Raw genomic sequence first — 18315 nt, forward strand, 5'->3', positions numbered from 1 at the left:
CATGTTCAATACCATCTCATGATATTTTGCTAGAGTGCTTGGATGAGGCACCCAAACCCCCGCTAAACCAATTCCCACAACGTGCCATGGGGATCGGCGCTTAGGCTATAAATTCTGTGTTTATGTTGATGGTGCCCAATTTAACCTATGGCTGGACGGGAACACAGAATTGATATCTTAACTAAATTCATCATCAATAAATGGATGAAACTCAACTCTCTAGTAGTAAACAGAAAGAATTAAGGTCATCAATTTTGGACACTCACCACGTGGTCACCTTAAAGGTGGCTTGACTCATTGGGTTCTTTTCCGATACCCTCATAACATACCAGAAACCTGGGAATCCGGGGCCTCATTTATGAAAAGTGACGCATCGCTGCGTGAAAACAGCGATGCGTCACTTTTCACTGCGCACTCCTTGCGACACCAATGATGCGTCATATTTAATGTATGACGCATCATGTCGCAAGGACTTACAGATACGTCAGTATTTCTGACGCATCTGTAAGTGCAAAAGTGACGCATTGCTGGAGTGTGTCACAAAAGTGACGCAACTCCAGCAATGCGTCCTTTCACATGGGGAAAGCCCCATGTGAAAGGGCTTGCGTCAGTCTTACGCCTGCTGTGAGGCAGGCGCAAGATTTTGACGCAACCGCATCCTAAAAGTGACGCAGTGAAATCTCATAGATTTCACTGCGTCACTATTACGAGGCTTTTTGCGGGGGAACGCCCCCTCTGCATACATTATACCTGACGCAGGTATAATGTGGCGCAGGGGTTTAAAAAGTGACGCATCTACCTAGATGCGTCACTTTTTAAATATGGCGCAACAAGGCGCATGTTTTACGCTGCCGATGCGTCACAAAAAGTGACGCATCCGCAGCGCAAAACTGACGCAAGGCCTCATAAATGAGGCCCCATGTTTGATTCCAAACTTACTTTCAAAGAGTATATCAAATAATTTACCACCACCTGCTTTCGATTGCTGTCTGTTAATAGGAAAATCTGCCATAAAACAGTGTATAAAGACAGACCAAACACATATATGTCCTCCATATGCTCATGGTACTCCCCTACTAGATTCCTGTGCTCAAAATCCCAATGTGATTGTAGTGCCCAAATACAAAAGAAACCGATTTGGAGGATCCGCTCTTTCAATTCTGATGGCGAAAGCATTAGGAACGCTATGCCAATACCTTTCTGCAATCAGTCAAATAATGTCAGTTTTTGGAAATTGCTGAAGTCCTAATTGTTCAACAGGACAATTTAAACATCCTAACACACTCTACCATGTTCTGTTGAAGTTGGCATGGTAGCATTTCTACAGTATGAAAAATATTTGCATTAATTCACGCCTTGGTCAAGAAGAAGCCTCCTGAATACCTTTAGGCTCATTCCACTCCCACGGCCTAGGCTAGGGTATTCTTTGCGGAACATCTGCCAGGCTGTTACATGGCCATTGGTCCACACCTTCACAAGAAGCAACATTTTGCCTACTCATTCCTGTTGGACTTACTAGTATAAAGTCCACTCCTCAGACCCACCACCATTTTGCGGGTATGGCTTTGGAATTTAATCTGGAGGTAGAAGTATCCATCAGTAGAGTGAGTTAACAAATGTTTCTGGTGGATATGCAATCTACCTGCAGATTCTTCACAGAACTGCCAACCTCCCCGTTCTGAGGTGCATTGTGTACTTAACAAGGTTCCAGGTGAGTTTTTGCACTGCAGCTTTGTAGTGTTTCCATCTGTGCCTGCGCCACATCCTGGCGCTGGAGAGATATTTCAGTTTTTCCAGTCTAGCACCTGAAGGAGATTGAAGCAGCGAGGTTTCAGCAGGCAGAGTACCCACCAGAAACATCAGTACCAAAGGTAGGTAACTTTATGTAGCAACATTCATTAAATTGTATCATTTGTAGTTAACAGCTAGGTACGCATTGCTGTACATAATAGTTGTTTGATACATAACGTTAAAGAGAGGCCCAAGCAGTGACCATGTAAGCCGGGAGCAAGAACAAAAGGCAAATTGTTATAAAACAGCAATCATTTTCATTTACTGTCATCTCAAGCTAATTCTGCAATGTCACTTTATATCGAGTTACTGAAATATTAGCACATTATACTTAATGTAATAGTTTAAGGAGGGTGAAGAATCAAGAAAGGCCAACTAGACATACGAAGATTTATTAATTTGAGTTACATAGATTAGACCGTAAGCAAGATGTTTCAATTATTCAATCGTGCCTCTTCACTTCCACAGGCAACTCTTGCAGACATGGCAAGACTCTGAGGGGGATGATACAGGTAGTCAGTGAGAGGCTGATATTTGAAACTTACAAAACTAGCAAGATTACTTGTGGTTCATGCAGCTTGCTTTCTGAGACCCATATAATTGTAGAATGCTATCCACTGAAAACATCTAAATTATTAAGTGGAATTGTGAATACTTCATTGTGTAGAAAGTGGGGGGTTAGAACATCACGAAAAAGATTATTAGAAAAGGGGTGAGGTAAGGGAAAGTTGGGTAATGGTGAACAGAGAATGCCCAAACAAGAAGTTGGGAAAGGCGGAAATAAAGAGAAGGGAGGTAGCAGTAGGAGGCACAGTGTGGTGAGGACTCAAATTTCTAACTTTCAAAAAATCCTAGTTAATTTGAACTCAAATTCAGATGGATAACATACAGTTTTGTGCTACAACACCTGGCTCATTAAAGTAAAAACACAATTCCACAAAAGTTATTTTTTACAGTTCTAGAATGTTCATTGCATTTAAACAATCTTGTTCTCTCTGCAGTTTTTTCACGAAAAAAAGGCACAGTTAGCAGCGACTCAGTGCTAACTTGGGCAAGTTGGTTTCGGTGTCCAGGATGCATGAATTGAATTTCGGCCAATCGGAAAGAGGCGTTTCTTGCAATGTGTTAAATTCCAACAGCATCGAACTCCTGTAATTTATGTTAAACTGTTGTGTATTTGACATCTTCCTTGTTATTTATTAAAAACACATTTACAATGATATCCACTTGTCATCGTTTGTTTTCCCAAACTGAATGTAATTACAGTCCGTTTCAGTTCAACACGCAACTCAAATTAAGCCCAATACATCTTGTTGAAAGTAGGTAACACTGCAAACTTCATTAATTTGTATGGGCAAGTATCGAGATAATCTAACTTCACCATATCACCCATCCAGTGTTGGAAAGAAACAGGAACGCCCTTTAGGCTGAGACCGAGAGGCACAGTGGCTGCACCGAATGGTATCAGCACGGCAGCCTCCATTCTGCAAAGTGTATGTGCACACTACTAAACCATGTTTACATTTCAAAGAACTTGCTTCTGTCAACACATAATGAGCACTAACTGGTATCAGCACTCTATGACGGGTCACTGGAACTAAAACAGCCAATTGGCAGATACGAGTTAGGACTGCAGGATACAAAAAATGGTCAAACTAGTTCTGGGGCATGTATGCAGTCCGATTGCTGTTTTTGGCTAGTAAACGTTCTTTTGAAATTCTTCAGATATAGAGAATGATGAATATTTGAAATCAGTAATTAGATGTAAGCAATTAAGTACTCATGAGATGATACACGTTACAAAATAATGGCAAGTGAGTTTTCTACGACTCCCAATCAGCCTCGTCTTCATCGCCAGCAGATTGCTGTGGGTGTGGTAAAGGGGGTATTGTATCGGACATTCGTGCAAAAGCCCCACCTGGAGCACTGGGGGCATCCCCGCTTCCATCTCCTGCAACAGGTCCTTTCCCAGAGATTCCTAAGAAAAGAAAATTGCAAATGTGAGGGTGTATCGCACATATTTTACTGCACAAATATCAGCAGTGACAGAAAGAACTAAGTCAAAGTGGGTTTTCCTTCCATTGCACCTCCTCTGAGATGTGTTCAGGTGGTAACTTACCCCTCCCATAAAATTAGCTGCTGTGAATATGCCTTTTTTTCTCAAATAAGAAAGTTCTTGATGGATACTTCTAACTGCAGGTCCCTCCGCTTTAGAATATCCCCAGGCTCTAGACTGCCAAAGCTGATTCCAATACCCTCTGAATTGACAGGGCCATTGATGACATCCCAACAGTATGGCTTTCAAAGATTCCCTGTTTTGAAGCTTTGGTCCCCTGCCGGCTCTCACTACTGTGCCTTTGGGGTCCAAGGATCCACTCAGTCCTTCATTCAGGTTATTGCCAGCATATCTGGCCAAGTCTGGGCCTCCTGAACTTGTTTCGGGTTCAGCCCTGATCCAGAGAATATTCTACACCAGCCCCATAGTCTACATAGGTCCCTGCCAAATCGATGCTGGAGCACGCCGGTCCCATTGTCCTCTTCAACTCAAAACCCAATCGGTTTGCAAAGGATGCATCCTACAACTGTTCACTCTGAAAAACAAATCACCTTTGTCTGGAAGGCGTTCTCCGGCAACGTTTTGGATCAGACCCTGACCAAAGCCAACCAGCCTTTAGTGACTATGGGGATGATGAGGACATTTTTGGAAATGGCAATTTTTTATGTGGACCTGCAAGAGGCCAGTGGATTGTATACTTCTCCTGACATGGGGCAGGGCTCTCCCCTTGTCCTTCAAAGGAAGACACTCATATACTGTGGTTGTCAGACAGGCAGCTGAAGTCCTGGACTTACAGTTACTGATTGTAGAAGTAAAAAAAAAAACAATGTCCTCGCTGTAATTTTACAGCCTGGGCAGACCCAGTCTGAGCCCTTCCTGATATTCAACAAAACCATGAATGACTCTCACGGGTACCTAGGCTCAACCTTGTTCCTGCCCACCATTAAACATGAAGGTAATAGAACACCACCGACCTTTCCTAGGTGACCTGCTTTCTTGGTGCAAAACCTATGCTTCTAAGAGCCTGGTAGCTTAGGCTTCTACTAGGAGGGGCAGTTCCAACTCATTCCCTATCACCTCCCCAGACATCGAGCCATGGACACTGGACACAATCAACTGTTTAGGCAGTGCAGTGTGGAATGGGTGGGGCTCCGGTGCCACACATGGATCATGACTTCTCTGGTGACGATCGTGCATTACTTTTCTATTTGGAGAAGGATTATTCCGCACTAGAGTGCTTCAAGGAAATCTGAGTTACAGAGTGCTCCCTAGGTCTCTCCACAGCCGCAAAGCAGCATCCCAATAGTTCCTCCTCTTTCAAGGCATCGCCAGGGTCCAGCAACATGCACCCATGTTCTTTTAAGGTTAAGATCAAGCATTCAGCATACAACATCCAGGCTCACAGGCACAGAAAACCACCCAATCTCCTGCCTCTCAAGCAGCAGCTTTCAAGCCTTTTCATTTTTGTGTTTTGGAGGCTGAATCAGTAATATTCTCCAAGAGTGGCTCACCATAATACAGACAGGTGTGTCCTGCAGATAGTTTAACGGTTCTATGTCATGCCATCCCTTTAAGACCTGCCGCATCTTCCACCCACAGAGTGGCTTTCAGAGGAGCATTTGTACATTCTCCTGCAGGAAGGTCAGGCTCTTTTGGCAAAAGGATCCACTGGGAGAGTCTCCGCCTTGTGAAATGTATATTACTCCTGCTATTTCCTAGTGCTGAAAATCGAAAATTGCCAACCTCTCAATGTCTTCCTGCGGAAGAACCGATTGAAGATGCTTGTGTTGGCTCATGTGCCCAGGATGCAGGAGACTGGATGGCAGTGTTGGACCTACAGGATGCCTATTTCCATCCTGTAGACACATAAGCATGACTTGTGGTTCAAGGTCATCAGGAGCATTTTCAATTTGCTTTGCTTCCATTAGACCTCACCAGTGCCCCTCAGGTGTTCGCAAAGCTGATGGTGGTGAACGTAGCATCCCTTTAAAAGGCCCAGTTTACCAGTCTTTCCCTGCATTGACACTGGTTGTAGAAGGCAGGATCACCACAGTCCATAGTTGACCACTTTCATATGACAGCAAACTCCTGGCATTGTTGGGCTCCACTGTCAATGTGCAGAAGTAACAGCTGATTTCTTTGCAGAGACTTCCTCTTATTGAAGCCACCCTGGACACAGTGTGTTATTGGTCCTTCCTTCCAGCTCAGCAAGTCCAGGACATTCTGGCTATGAGCCAATGTTTCAGCCTCTTTCATGGGTCTCAGTGAGAGTCGCTCTGAGACTACTTGGCCTATTGGCCTCTTGCTTTTCGACTATGCCAGATTGAATATGTGAGATTTGAAGTATCAGTGGGCAAAGCACCAAGGGAAGTGGTCAGATTCCATCCAGATTTCATAGGAGACTGCACTGCAAAATATCTGCAGTGGTGGCTGCTCGACCGGTGACCGACACCTCTCCCTACCCACTCAGAGCGGACAGTGGGGACAGACACATCACTGCTATGTTGGGAAGGTCATCTGCAGAGGGCTAGATCAGAGAATTCTGGCCTCCGGTGCAGACCAGTCTCCTTTTCATCCTGTTGGAGGCCATTCGGTTGCTGTTGAAAGCCTTGCAGTTGTACATCAAGGGGAGGTTTGTTTTAGTCCTCAGAGACAACACCACCACGTGGTGCTCCAACAAGCAGAGAGGTGTGAGGCTCTGGACCCTGTTTAGAGAGGCCCTGCACTTCTGGAACTAGCGACTCCTCAGGGCATTTTCCTGCTTATGTCTCACTAGGCTGAACCTTTAAACACCATGGTCGTTGACGCAGAGCAGATCACAAATGTCATACTCCCAGAGGTGACACAGGGCCTCTTCCAGCATTGGGGAAAACCCTGGTTTGATTTCTTAAGCCGCCACTAGAATATGTAATATTTTTGTGCTAGAGTTCTAGCGAATAGTCTCTCTCCGACCTTTATTCTACCTGAAGGGGAACACTGGAATACTGTAGGCCTTTCCAACACTACTTCTGTTGCGAGTTCTGATTAAGAGGCTATGGACTGGACCTGGAGAGCATCAGCCCTCCGATCAGGCTGCTACTTCGAGAGGACCATTTTGTCAAGGTCTTGCATCTGGGCCCGCGTAATCCACCCCTCAAACATGGAGATTGAGCAGCAGCAGTTTACTGTATTTTATCTACCATCCGCAGTAGTGGATGTCATCCTTGCAACCAAGCTTTCCGGTACAAAGTTAATTTACACTTTTAGCTTGACACGTTTGTGGCTTGAGCAGCACCTGTAAGGTGACCCATTGCAGGCCAAACTATCCACTGTACTGCTGTTTGTCTGGTCTTTGGCCCAGCAAGGACATGCAGTCGACACTACTAAAGGTTATTGGTCTGCCCTACCAGCAGTCCTTAATCAGTCCCCTGTTGTAATGAGATTTCTTAAAGGTTTAATTCATATGCTTCCTCCAAAATCCTTTGTGATGCCATTGTGGAATCTCAATTTGGTCCTCACTTTTCTTACGTGCATTCCCTTTTCAGCTGATGCAGGGCTGCCCTCTACATCTACTGACTCTGAAGTATGTCTTTCCCATTGTGATAACTTCAGCTTGTGTGGGTAATAAGCTTCAAGCTCCTTTCCTGTCCCCTACAGAACTTTCTTTCAAGACAAACTAGTGCCGAAGAATAGAGCAGCCTTTCTACCAAAGGTTGCGATTCCCTTTCACTTCAGACAGACCATCAGGCTTCCGATGTTCTTTACTAACTCACTCCTTGAAAGAGGAGAGACTCCCTTCTTTGTGATGAGTTTTTACATCAATCACACCAGGGACTACAGGGTAGACAATGTTATGTTATGTTATAACCAATTTGTAAAGCGCACTTTGACCAAGGTTTCATGGCGCTGTTGAAACTGTACTGAGTAGCCTGTTCTGAGATGATAGCAGTGGGAGTGTATTACTCATGTGCCTGTGTAAACAGCCATGTCTTAAGCTGCTTTCTGAATTGGAGCAGATGAGGACAGGAACGGATCTCCCATGGGAGTGAGTTCCAAAGTTGTGGCGCCAGGTAGCCAAAACGGCTTCCGCCGTCCCGTTTGCGTTTAAACTTTGTGCTTACCAGCAAGTTTTGATGTTTAGAGCGCAGATCACGGGATGGAATGTATCTCACGATCAGGCTGTTGATAAACATTGGACTGTGACAGTTTAGGGACTTAAATGTGAGACAGGCGGTTTTAAAGGTGGCCCGTTGGAGCAGTGGGAGCCAGTGTAGCATTTTTATCAAGGGTCTGGCCGATTGCCACTTGGGTTGTTGATATATCAGTCGTGCCGCCTGGTTCTGCACAAGCTGGAGTCTCTTGATCTGATAGGAGGGAAGGCCTAGATAGATTGAGTTTGCATAGTCTAAGTGCGACAGGACTAGGCCAATCACAGCTTGTATCAGTGCTGCCTGGGTGAGCAGGTGATGTATCTTCTGGATTTTACGTAGTTGAAAGAAACATTTAGAGACAACTGTTCCCACCTGGGTTTTAAGGGACAGGTCTCCGTCGATAGTCACCCCTAAGCTTTTTACGGAGGAGGAGGGTTTAGTGAAAGGCCCCAGTTCGGCCGGCCAGTAATGAGGGCCCCAGGAGATGCGGCTGTCTCCTATCAGCAGTACCTCCGTCTTTCCAGGGTTTAGCTTCAAATGGTTGTAATCCATCCAATGACGGATGAACACCATGGTGTCCTGAAAGTTGGTAATAGATTCGGTAGAATTATCTATTGTAAAGGAGAGCTGCAGATCATCTGCGTAGTTGAATGTTTTCACTGTCCTCTGTTTTAAGGCTTTGATCAGGGGGAGTAGATAGATGTTAAACAGGTGTGGGGACAAGGAAGAACCCTGGGGAACCCCACAAGTGGAATTTAACTCAGGAGCAGTGAAGTTAGCCAGGCGAACCGCCTGTGAACGAACTTCCAGAAATGAGGTAACCCATCTCAAGGCTCTGCCCTGCAGGCCTGCCCGTCCGACACGGTCCGCTCTTCATGGGGGTTATCTGGGACAAAGTAAGGCAAGGAAGTGTAGAAAAGGATTTTGTCCAGGTGGATAGTTCTGTGCATTAAGATCTGCTACACCCTGGCCAGGGTTACCACTTCTTTGGCACACAGAGTGCCTGACCTGGATATTTGTCAGGTCTGAACCACTCCACAGACCCAGTACATGGGACGGTACTACTTTGGTATCAATTCTAAAGGTGAGCCGTTTGTGGTTCGAAGTAGCCATCAGAAAAACAAGTTGCCTACCTTTGGTAACGGTATTTCTGGTGGTTACTCTAATCGCAGATTCCTAAACACCCTCCAACCTCCCCGTTCTGCAGGATGGCCTCTTCTCCATCTAACAAGGTCCCAAATTAGAGATCTGCACACTGGCACTGGAAATTGGTTTCTGGGCTCCACTTCAGAAAGCACGGACATTTCAAGATAGAAACTGACATCAAGCACTTGGAATACACTACATGGAGTTACTTTCAGGACACAGTGGGGTTGACACAGAGCATGCAAAGCCACCTACCAGCACGCAGGAGCTGTGCTGAATAATCATCCAGCTACAGTCTGGCGCCTGGGGAGTATTCTAAGGAGAGGAATTTGCAATTAGGTAGAGAATCCACCATATGGCACTTTACAGAGGGTAACTTGTTCATTTTATCTGGGGATAAAATGTGAAAGAAGAGGTCAGTATAACTTGCCCCTGTCCCTTAGTTGATGCCTGAATCATTTGCAATGGTGGAGGGCAGTTAATTTTTAATTATACATGGGCACTACATTCTATGAGGAAAAACTAATATTGATCCAGAACTTATTAGAAACAATATTTTCTGATGTAAAATGTAAGGCTTAGGTTATGGTATGTTTAGCGATGTCCACTTTGGAAGCATAGCTACTCATTTCTTACCTATTGAATTTTTTCAGGTCTGATTCTGTTTTCCATCATGCAATTTAGTAAGCACTTGAGAGGGTAGACAGCAGGCTATTCTAACAGCTGTTCATGAATGGTGCTATCATCCCAATGACGATTCAGAAAAGGGGGGTGATCCCAATGAGCAACAATGAAGTGACAACTTAAGGACTTATTTAGAGTATGTCAGACGACCACTCCCTTGGTAGAGGACCGCCTGCTACATTTAGATCTGTCCTCTAGGCAGACGGGGACCTTACCTTCTGTGGAGCCACTACTGCTGCGATTTCCCTCCAAGGCACCACCAAGCCTAGGCAGAGAAATCTTGTGATGGTCGTCCTGCCCAGTATAGGGCAGGACACCCATCATTATGGCCTCATGGGTCAGTGGTTCACAGGCTGTCTGTTCAGAGGTTTCCAATGGCTGCCTGCTGATTCTCTCGGGTCAGAAACCCAGCACTTCCCCCACCTCTAACTAGAGTGGTGGAACAGCACGTTTGGCTGTGCTTTTGCTCTGCCAAACTTTAAATAACCCTTAGACATAAGGTATAAATTGAGGAGGCTCTAACACCTTTAACAGAAGAAAACTTTCATGTCCATATTGCAGAATTTAGGCATATATTGAAACATGGATTAACTGTAAATCCTCTTACCTTTTCGCCTCAAGGCCAGTTTGTTGAAGAGATCCGACATCAAGTCTCCACCTCCTCCTGTTGCTATCACTAAAACACAGAAAAAAAAGTAACCATTATAACAGCAAAATCAGGCCATGGACAACTTAAAAATTGCCATAAGAGCAAGTCGAGTAAGTTAACAGACCAGTATACAAAATGCCAAAACCATTTCCAACTCGACAAAGCTGGCTGCCTTGTTATAAATATGAATGAGATGTATGGTAGATTTGCGTAGCACAGGCTTGGGACACGAATGCAAGCCCACGGTGTCCGGAAGACCTGCAAAACAGTACCTTTTATTTTTTTCTTTCAAATTGTTTTGCATAAACAATGTACCAGTTAAGGGATTCGTAACAGTGGGTCTCATATATGTCTCACAGTTCGGGTGATATTCCGGGGTAATATCATGTGTTTGGTTGTTTCTCTACAGTAGACATGGCATGTATCTGTAAAGGCGTTTCACAGGGAATCGTATAGAATTACTTAAGGTACCTATGGTGGTTCAAATGAAAAGGAGGAGGCATCCAGTGCTTTCCATAATTTTTTATGAGAGGCACGCCATGGGGAGGCATGTAGAGCAGGATTATCCGCCCCTCTTAAAAAGTGCAACCATTCCTGCCACATTTTGAACGATACTTCAGAAGCGTTCTTCCACTTACATAACACAACTTTGCATGCTAGAGTTAGTAATAGATCAAGGAGCTGGCGGTGATTATCATTGGTCACACTCGGGTCTAGTACTCCTAGTAGGACATACACAAATTCCTTCGAAGGCTTAATATTAAAAATGTGTTCTATGCAGCCAAAGATTCTTTCCCAAGGTAGGGCAATTAAAAAGCATGTGGGCCAGGTCTCCTACTCCTGAATCGCAGTTCCAACATTTAGGACTGTCTCTTAGTTGAAGTTTATAGAGCTTATATGGTGCCCAATATGTCCTGTTAATTAACATGTATTTAGTCTGTGACAGTATAGGGGAGATTTTATTTCTGAAGGCAATGGTGTAAATTATGTACCAGTCAAAAGTCAGACCCATTATGTTGGATTCTGTTTCCCATCTTGTCTCATTCCGTCTGTGCGCTTTTTGAGGTAGGGGAAGGAGAAGTTTATAAACCTTCGAGACAAAATGTCCCGCCGCTCTGATGCGAGTAATGTTGCTCTAGAGCCATGGTATAGAGGGTGCCAAGGAACGAGTAGACAGGAGGGTCTTTAGTGTCAGAAAGTCGTAAAAGTCTATCGGCGCGAGGCGGTGCTTGGTTTGGAGGGAAGAGAACGGTAATGGATTGCAACCGTCATAAAGATCGCTCACCAGGTTGATGCCTTTGTTAGACCAGTACTCCCAACGGAGAGGCTCTCCATTGATTTTCAGTGCAGCATTATACCATAGGGATATGGATGTTGATTTTTTAAATTTTACGCCCGTGTGTTGGGAATGTTCAAGTTTCAAGAGGGCCCGTCTTGTAATCAACAGGATATATTTTGAATGTGGCAGATGTGTAAAGTCCATGGTGAGTAGGGCAGAGAGAGGAATATTGTCAATGATGGCTCTTTAAACTTCCAGCCATAGTGGGGTGTAGGACGGCTCATCGCTTAACCATTGGGCACCCTGTTTACATAGGAACGCAGTTTGGTAATGTCTGAAGTTTTAGAGGCCCAAGCCGCCTTTTTCTTTAGATAGTTGTAGCTTTTTCATTGATATCCTAAGCCTCTTCCCTTGCCACAGGAAGGTACCAAATAGCTTATCTATCCTATGTAAGAAATCATCTGAGAAGGTCATTGGCAACATGCTTGCTAGGTAATTTACCAAAGGGGTTACCATCATCTTCAAGGTTTCCGCCCTACCCCACCAGGATAAATATTTATGAGACCAACCGTCGAGTAGTTTGGCAATTTTCTTTAGGAGTATGTTTTCATTGATTCTTAGCGTAGATATTAGGTCTTTACCAAAGTCCCACCCCTAAGTATTAGAAACAACCTGGTTGCCAGGTTAGGCCAGAATCTCCTAGAATCTCTTTATTACTTAGATTGTTTAGTAATTTGACTTCTGTTTTCTCTTTGTTTAATTTGTAGCCCGACACCTTCGAGAACTACTCGATAGTATACAGGAGAGCTGGTATAGCCTCATCCGCCTTCTCTGAGACAACTAAAAAGTCATCCGCATAGGTCATTATTTTTATTTTGCAATCTTTAAAGGGAATTCCTGATATGTCTTTATTGGACCTTATATGATGTAGAAACGGTTCAATAGCCAATAGAAATAATGAGGGGGAGGGGGGCAACCCTGTCTGGTTCCCTGATGTAGACAGAACGATGACGAAAACGAACCCCCGCTTTAACTCTAGCAGATGCTAAAAGTATAGAGACATGATCATCTTTATAAATGATGCACCCAAGTTGAATTTATTTAGTACGTCCAGTCTACCTTATCAAATGCCTTTTCGGCATTGAGTGTGATTGCTGCAGTAGGGGTGGTTAGTAACTTCGGTTTCTCAAGCACATGTGCTAGAGTTCTGGTGTTGTCACTGGAAAGACTGTACTTCAAAAACCCTGCCTGAGACGGATGTATGAGTTTGGGTAAGACTCCCTGAAGGCGGTCGGCTAGAATCGAGGCTAAGAGCTTACAGTCAAGATTTATAAGCGATATGGGCCTGTAGTTCTTGGGCAGTGTTGGATCCTTCCCCTCCTTAGGTAAAACCGCGATAATGGCCTCTGATAATGTACCTTTTGTTTCTCCTGTTTCATTGATCTCCTGGAACGTGTGTAGGAGTGGTTGTTTCACTACAGAAGAGAAGCATTTATAGAATCTGGCAGTGAACCCGTCGGGTCTGGGTGCCTTTCCACTTTAGCGATTTTATGGCCTTCCTGATTCTGATACATCTGGCCAATGTGTGACCGTGATTGGCGATGACGGTTGGTACATAGAAGGTGCATAAATGTATGGACATCCCTAAAACATACTAGACTGCTGCAGCACTAACTCTATTGAACACTTTACAGCAGTACTGAATCAAGCATCGCGAAGGCGGATAAACCAACGAATACTTAGGCGCTAGCCCCTGGGTTGGAGATATCAAACAGTCTGACCAAACAAACCGGAGAATAGAAGCTCATACGACCACTGCTCAAGCAACAGGTCAAGGCGCTCATAATGGAACACTCGTAGCTAATCTCACCATGGGTGACAAAGGAACGACAAAGAACCTAAAGAGGTTCAAGGCTGAACCGCTGAACCCTGTATCGCCCATCGAAGGCAGGAAAGATATAAGTGACACTATGGACATTATACTGAGTAAGCTAGAGGAAGTACGGGATCTGGCAAGATCCACGAAGGAAGAAGTCGCTGCCATCAAATAGTACCTTTTAGAAATGCAAGGTCGATGCAGGAGTCGTTGGGCCCTTGAAGTTACACACATTGCAGATCGAACTCCACACGGTTGAAGTCGGGAGCACAAGCGCAGACAGGCGTCAAGGCTGTGGAGCGGCGTGCATGCAGCGGCTCGGTGAAGGTCATCCAGTGGAGTCTGTGAGACCAGGGCTGTGGTGCGAAGTGATGCGGTACTCGTCGCAGTGCTGGCAGGTCATGGTGCAAGCAGCGGAGTTGTCATGGCTGATGCTGACGAACTGGAGTCTGGCGCTGGCATCGGTGGGCCATTCCTGTGATGCGGGATTAAGACGAAGGGTCTTGTAACTTACGAGCGATGCCCTTGAACCATGGTACAAGCAGCGGCATCAATGTCGGCAATACCAGGTCAGCGGCATGAAGTGTGGTGACAACAGAACGCGGTGCAAGCCGCAGCTCGGTGGCGACGTTGGTGAGACCAGGGTTGCAGTGCAAAGTGATCTCCAATTTAATGGAATAGGGGACACCCGACCTCCCACAGGACCAACATACTCTAAGATGGGGGATCTAGAGCTGCTTCACTGCGGTACCAGTTGGGGGGATGGGAGAGGAAGAGGGGAGACTTGCTGGCAAGCTGAGCCTCGCAGGTGAACGCTTTCCATCTGTATGATCTATACATATGATTCGCTTGTTGTTGCTGCTGGGCTCAAAAGGGAGTAGCCTTGCCAAACCCTCGAAATCTACTGTAACCAAAGCCTCTAGGTTGGGACTGCAGACCTAACCATCTAGCTGTGGCCTCCTATCCTTAAAGTGCTGCAGCGCTGAGTCCGCTTTGGTACCAAAGAGACGAGAGCCGTCAATAGGCAAGTCCAAAAGGGGGGGCCTGCACATCTGGAGAAAAACAAGACTACTTTGGTGGAGGTTTCCCCCTCAACCACAATGCGGGCTTCCCATTCCAGCCTTCGACATTACTGAAAATGAATACTTCCATGGATGGCTGTGGCACCCACATGCAGGAATAGATGACCAAAGGCCTCTGGTGAGACAACAAAAGATACTCCACATTAATATCCTGGATTTAAGAACCATAAGACTAGGGCTACAATTCTTCCTCTCAAGAATAGCATGGCAGACAATCCTGATCAAGATGGACAATACAAGCCCAATGGTCTACATTGCTAAAGGATAGAGAAGAGAAACCCAGAAAGAGGCACAGATGCTTTGGGACTGGGCCATCTCCACCACGTTGCCATCGCAGTGGAACACACACACAGGCACCAAAATAATCAAGTGGTCGAATTCAGTCCAGTAATAACATACTGCCACTAATAAAGAGTTCCACCAAGATCCAATGAACTACTTCTTCCACAGATGTAGATCACCTAAGCTAGATCGGTTTGCCAATCTGGACAATATAGAATACAAGTATTACACCAGCAGGTTTTGGCAACCCAGAAACAGTGGTCAGTGCCTTTACGATCAAATGGTTAACCGCCTTTCCATAATTCTAATTATTGCGGTGTGACCATATTGGTACTACGAACTGCTGAAACTGTATATCCAGCAATACCTCTGAATATGCATCCCTGCCTCTACTCTAGGCATTACTGAGAGATACTCCAACACAACTTGAAGTTTCTGATCTTGACAGCCTAGTATCTGACCACTTATAATTCTGTCAGTTAGACAGTTTGGCTAACTGCAAAAAAACATCCTGGCTCGGACACATCACCGGGAACCACGAAGATGTACAATGCCAAGTGGATGTGTTTCTGTGTATGCTGTAAAGACAAATATTCCACCCAGGGTCTATATGGTCCACCAGATTCTTCAAAACTTGCTGGACCTGCCCAAGAGTGGCCTTAAATACCATCTCCGTGTATACCTGGTAGGGATCTTGAAATTTAGAAAAACACCTCTGCAACTCTATTTTTAGAACCACTCATAAAATAGTTTACAAAGCGAATTTTTAGGGCATTCTCTTCTATACGGGCCCTGCTGGTGCTAATTTATGTTGCCACAAAGCACATCATAAGTTTATCTCTTGGACAACTGCATATCTCCTAGCCCTAACATCAGCAAGAAGAGTAGGGGAGTTGCAGGGGTTTTACCTAAAAAAAAGCCTTATCTCTGCTTCAGAAGGGATGAAGCCATGCTAAGAACTAATCCCAAATGTATGCCTAAAATCCCTACTGACTCATCTGAATGTGCTGGTCATTCTATATTCCGTTTTTCAAATCTTGAAATATCCACAGAAAACATTTGCACTGGCTGGGTGTGTGCAGGTGCATTAGATGTTACATGGGAAGACAAAGGACATACATTCTTCTGAACAACTGTGTGCTTCAGCGATCCAGGAAGAGTCAACCCTGTCCAAATTGGTAATAGCGTGTTGGCGGTCATCCTGCATCACCTTCGGCCACAACATAGCAAAATCCACTCCAGGACAGAGTGAAGGCACATTTGACCATTATGGCAATGACTGCTATACCCTTACAAGAGATCTATCCTGCAGATACTTGGAGGACCTGACACGTGTTCACACCACACTACTCCCTGGACATGAACGCAGCAGTGGGATATGCAGTCCTCCACAGCCTGTCCAGGTAAGGGTAAGCTTGCTACTGAATGTTATGCACTGGTTGTTATTCTGATTCAAGCATATATTCACGTGACCTATCCTATCCCAAGTCGAAGACTCAATTTTATTAAATAATCTACTCACACTTGTGTTATGAAATTGGAGCTATTGTGGCCCTTAAGGAGCGTAGGAAAGCTCAGCACATTCACCTCGGTTGAACTGCTTTTTGATGTTACCAGGAATTCCCAGCTTGTCAGCGTGGAATGATTCAAATATTTGAATATATGCAAGATATTAAAGCTGAAGTTACAGGTAAGTAACTTATTTCTTAATGTTCTTTCCCACCCTGGGAACTGGAAAAGATTTAGAAGTCCAAGAATGCTGCCTGAGGGACACAGTAGATGCCTGTCTAGGTTTTGGGCAAATCGGTTCCATAAATCATCTAAGGCAGAACCTGAAACTCTACTGGAATATGCTTACAAAAGGTATGAGGGGGGGGGGGGCACGGTTCCTGCTCTGCAAATATTTACGTTCTGGTGGAAGGCACAAGCAGTGTTTAAGGAGCCATAGCGTTTAAGGAGCCATAGCAGAACACGTTTCATATCTATATACATACAAACCTATATATATATATATATATATATATATATATATATATATATATATATACATACACATACACACACACACACACACACGTGTGTACACACCACAAGCTTTGCAGTGATAGAATTTACAAAACTAATCTATCAACCAATTAAAACCAAAGATTAACGTCACTAAATAATTCAATGAAAATCTCTACCATATTAACTGTTGTGTCTGAATCAAGAAGAATCTCTTACCGTAGTATTCAAAATGCTGAGTGATCCCACAGTGAAATAAAGTACAGTGCATAAACATGTATTTAAAAAAAAGGAATAATTGGCAAGGGAGAGTTAAGACCAAACAATGTTACTGATTGTTCATAGGTGCTATAACCGTAATTTATAAGCCAGTAGCCCCTTGTGTTGACAATGTTTAGATCCCTAGAGGAATAATGGGATCAAACATGGGACATAGGTAATTTATCGAGAGCAAGCACCAGGCCTGAAATAAAAAGTTACTTGCCTTCGATAGTGCCTTTTCTGGTAGACCGTATCAAACCGCAGATTCGTCACCTGGTGAATTTCCCTCGGCTCAAGACTGAATCCCGAAAGCTTTGTTGCAATTCCCTTGTGCATCGACAGGTGGCATCGTGCGGCTTCGTCCCACCTCTAACATGGCATCAGGGGTACAATATCTGCAGCACTTCTGCATGCTGACGTTAGTTTCTTTAAGATAACCAAATGTGCCGACGGATGCAGAACCCTTTAAATCAGAATAAGGCAGTCTGCAGACTTTCACAATAGGAGTCCATTCCAGAGAATGGTGAGGATGGTGTATTGGTAAGGAATCTGCGGGTACATAGAGGGACTACCAAAAAAGGTGTTACCGAATGTAGGTAGCTTGTTCTTCTGATAGAGACCACAGATGCCTCACCCTGTGAACAGATATCAAAGCAGTAAAACTCCTGCAGTGGTGGGTCTCTGAAATGGCTCAAACCAGGCAATCCTGTCGGATATCCAGGTAGTAATGTTTCATGAACATGTGTAGAGACATCCATGTTGCCGCCTGGCAAATAGCTAGAACTGGCATACTGCACACCAGTACAGTCTAGTAGCCTTCACCCTACTGGAATGAGCGAGCAAGCCTTCTGGAGGCTGCTTCTTGACTAGCCCATAGCATATTATAACACAATATATCTGGAAAGGGCCCTCTTTTGTACTGCTTTGCCTTTCTTAGCCCCGCAAAAACCCATGACAAGTTGTTGGTCTTGTCGGTACTCCCTGGTTCGGTCCACATAAGCCCCCTCTTCGGGTCGAGGCGATGAAGCTCTTCTTCCTCTTTGCAGGAATGAGTCAATGCATAAAAAGCAAGCAA

General features: G+C 44.7%; 1 protein-coding gene and 1 long non-coding RNA gene across 2 annotated transcripts in view; one reads left to right on the plus strand and one right to left on the minus strand.

Moving 5' to 3' along the window:
- Positions 1-2926, plus strand: part of DDX11 (DEAD/H-box helicase 11) — a 430817-nt gene extending 427891 nt beyond the window's left edge. The window contains exon 27 of the mRNA XM_086952822.1: positions 2793-2926. Coding sequence (XP_086808948.1) covers positions 2793-2837 — 45 coding nt within the window. The 3' untranslated portion in view covers positions 2838-2926. The remainder of the gene's footprint in view (positions 1-2792) is intronic.
- Positions 2164-10550, minus strand: LOC147733928 (uncharacterized). The gene is made up of 2 exons (XR_015307531.1): positions 10415-10550; positions 2164-3769 (listed from the first exon to the last, which is right to left on the minus strand). It is a non-coding gene; the product is annotated as an uncharacterized LOC147733928 (long non-coding RNA).
- Between the last annotated feature and the right edge of the window lie 7765 nt (positions 10551-18315).

This window comes from Lissotriton vulgaris, chromosome 1_2, assembly GCF_964263255.1.
Source record: "Lissotriton vulgaris chromosome 1_2, aLisVul1.2, whole genome shotgun sequence".
Taxonomy (NCBI): Eukaryota; Metazoa; Chordata; class Amphibia; order Caudata; family Salamandridae; genus Lissotriton; species Lissotriton vulgaris.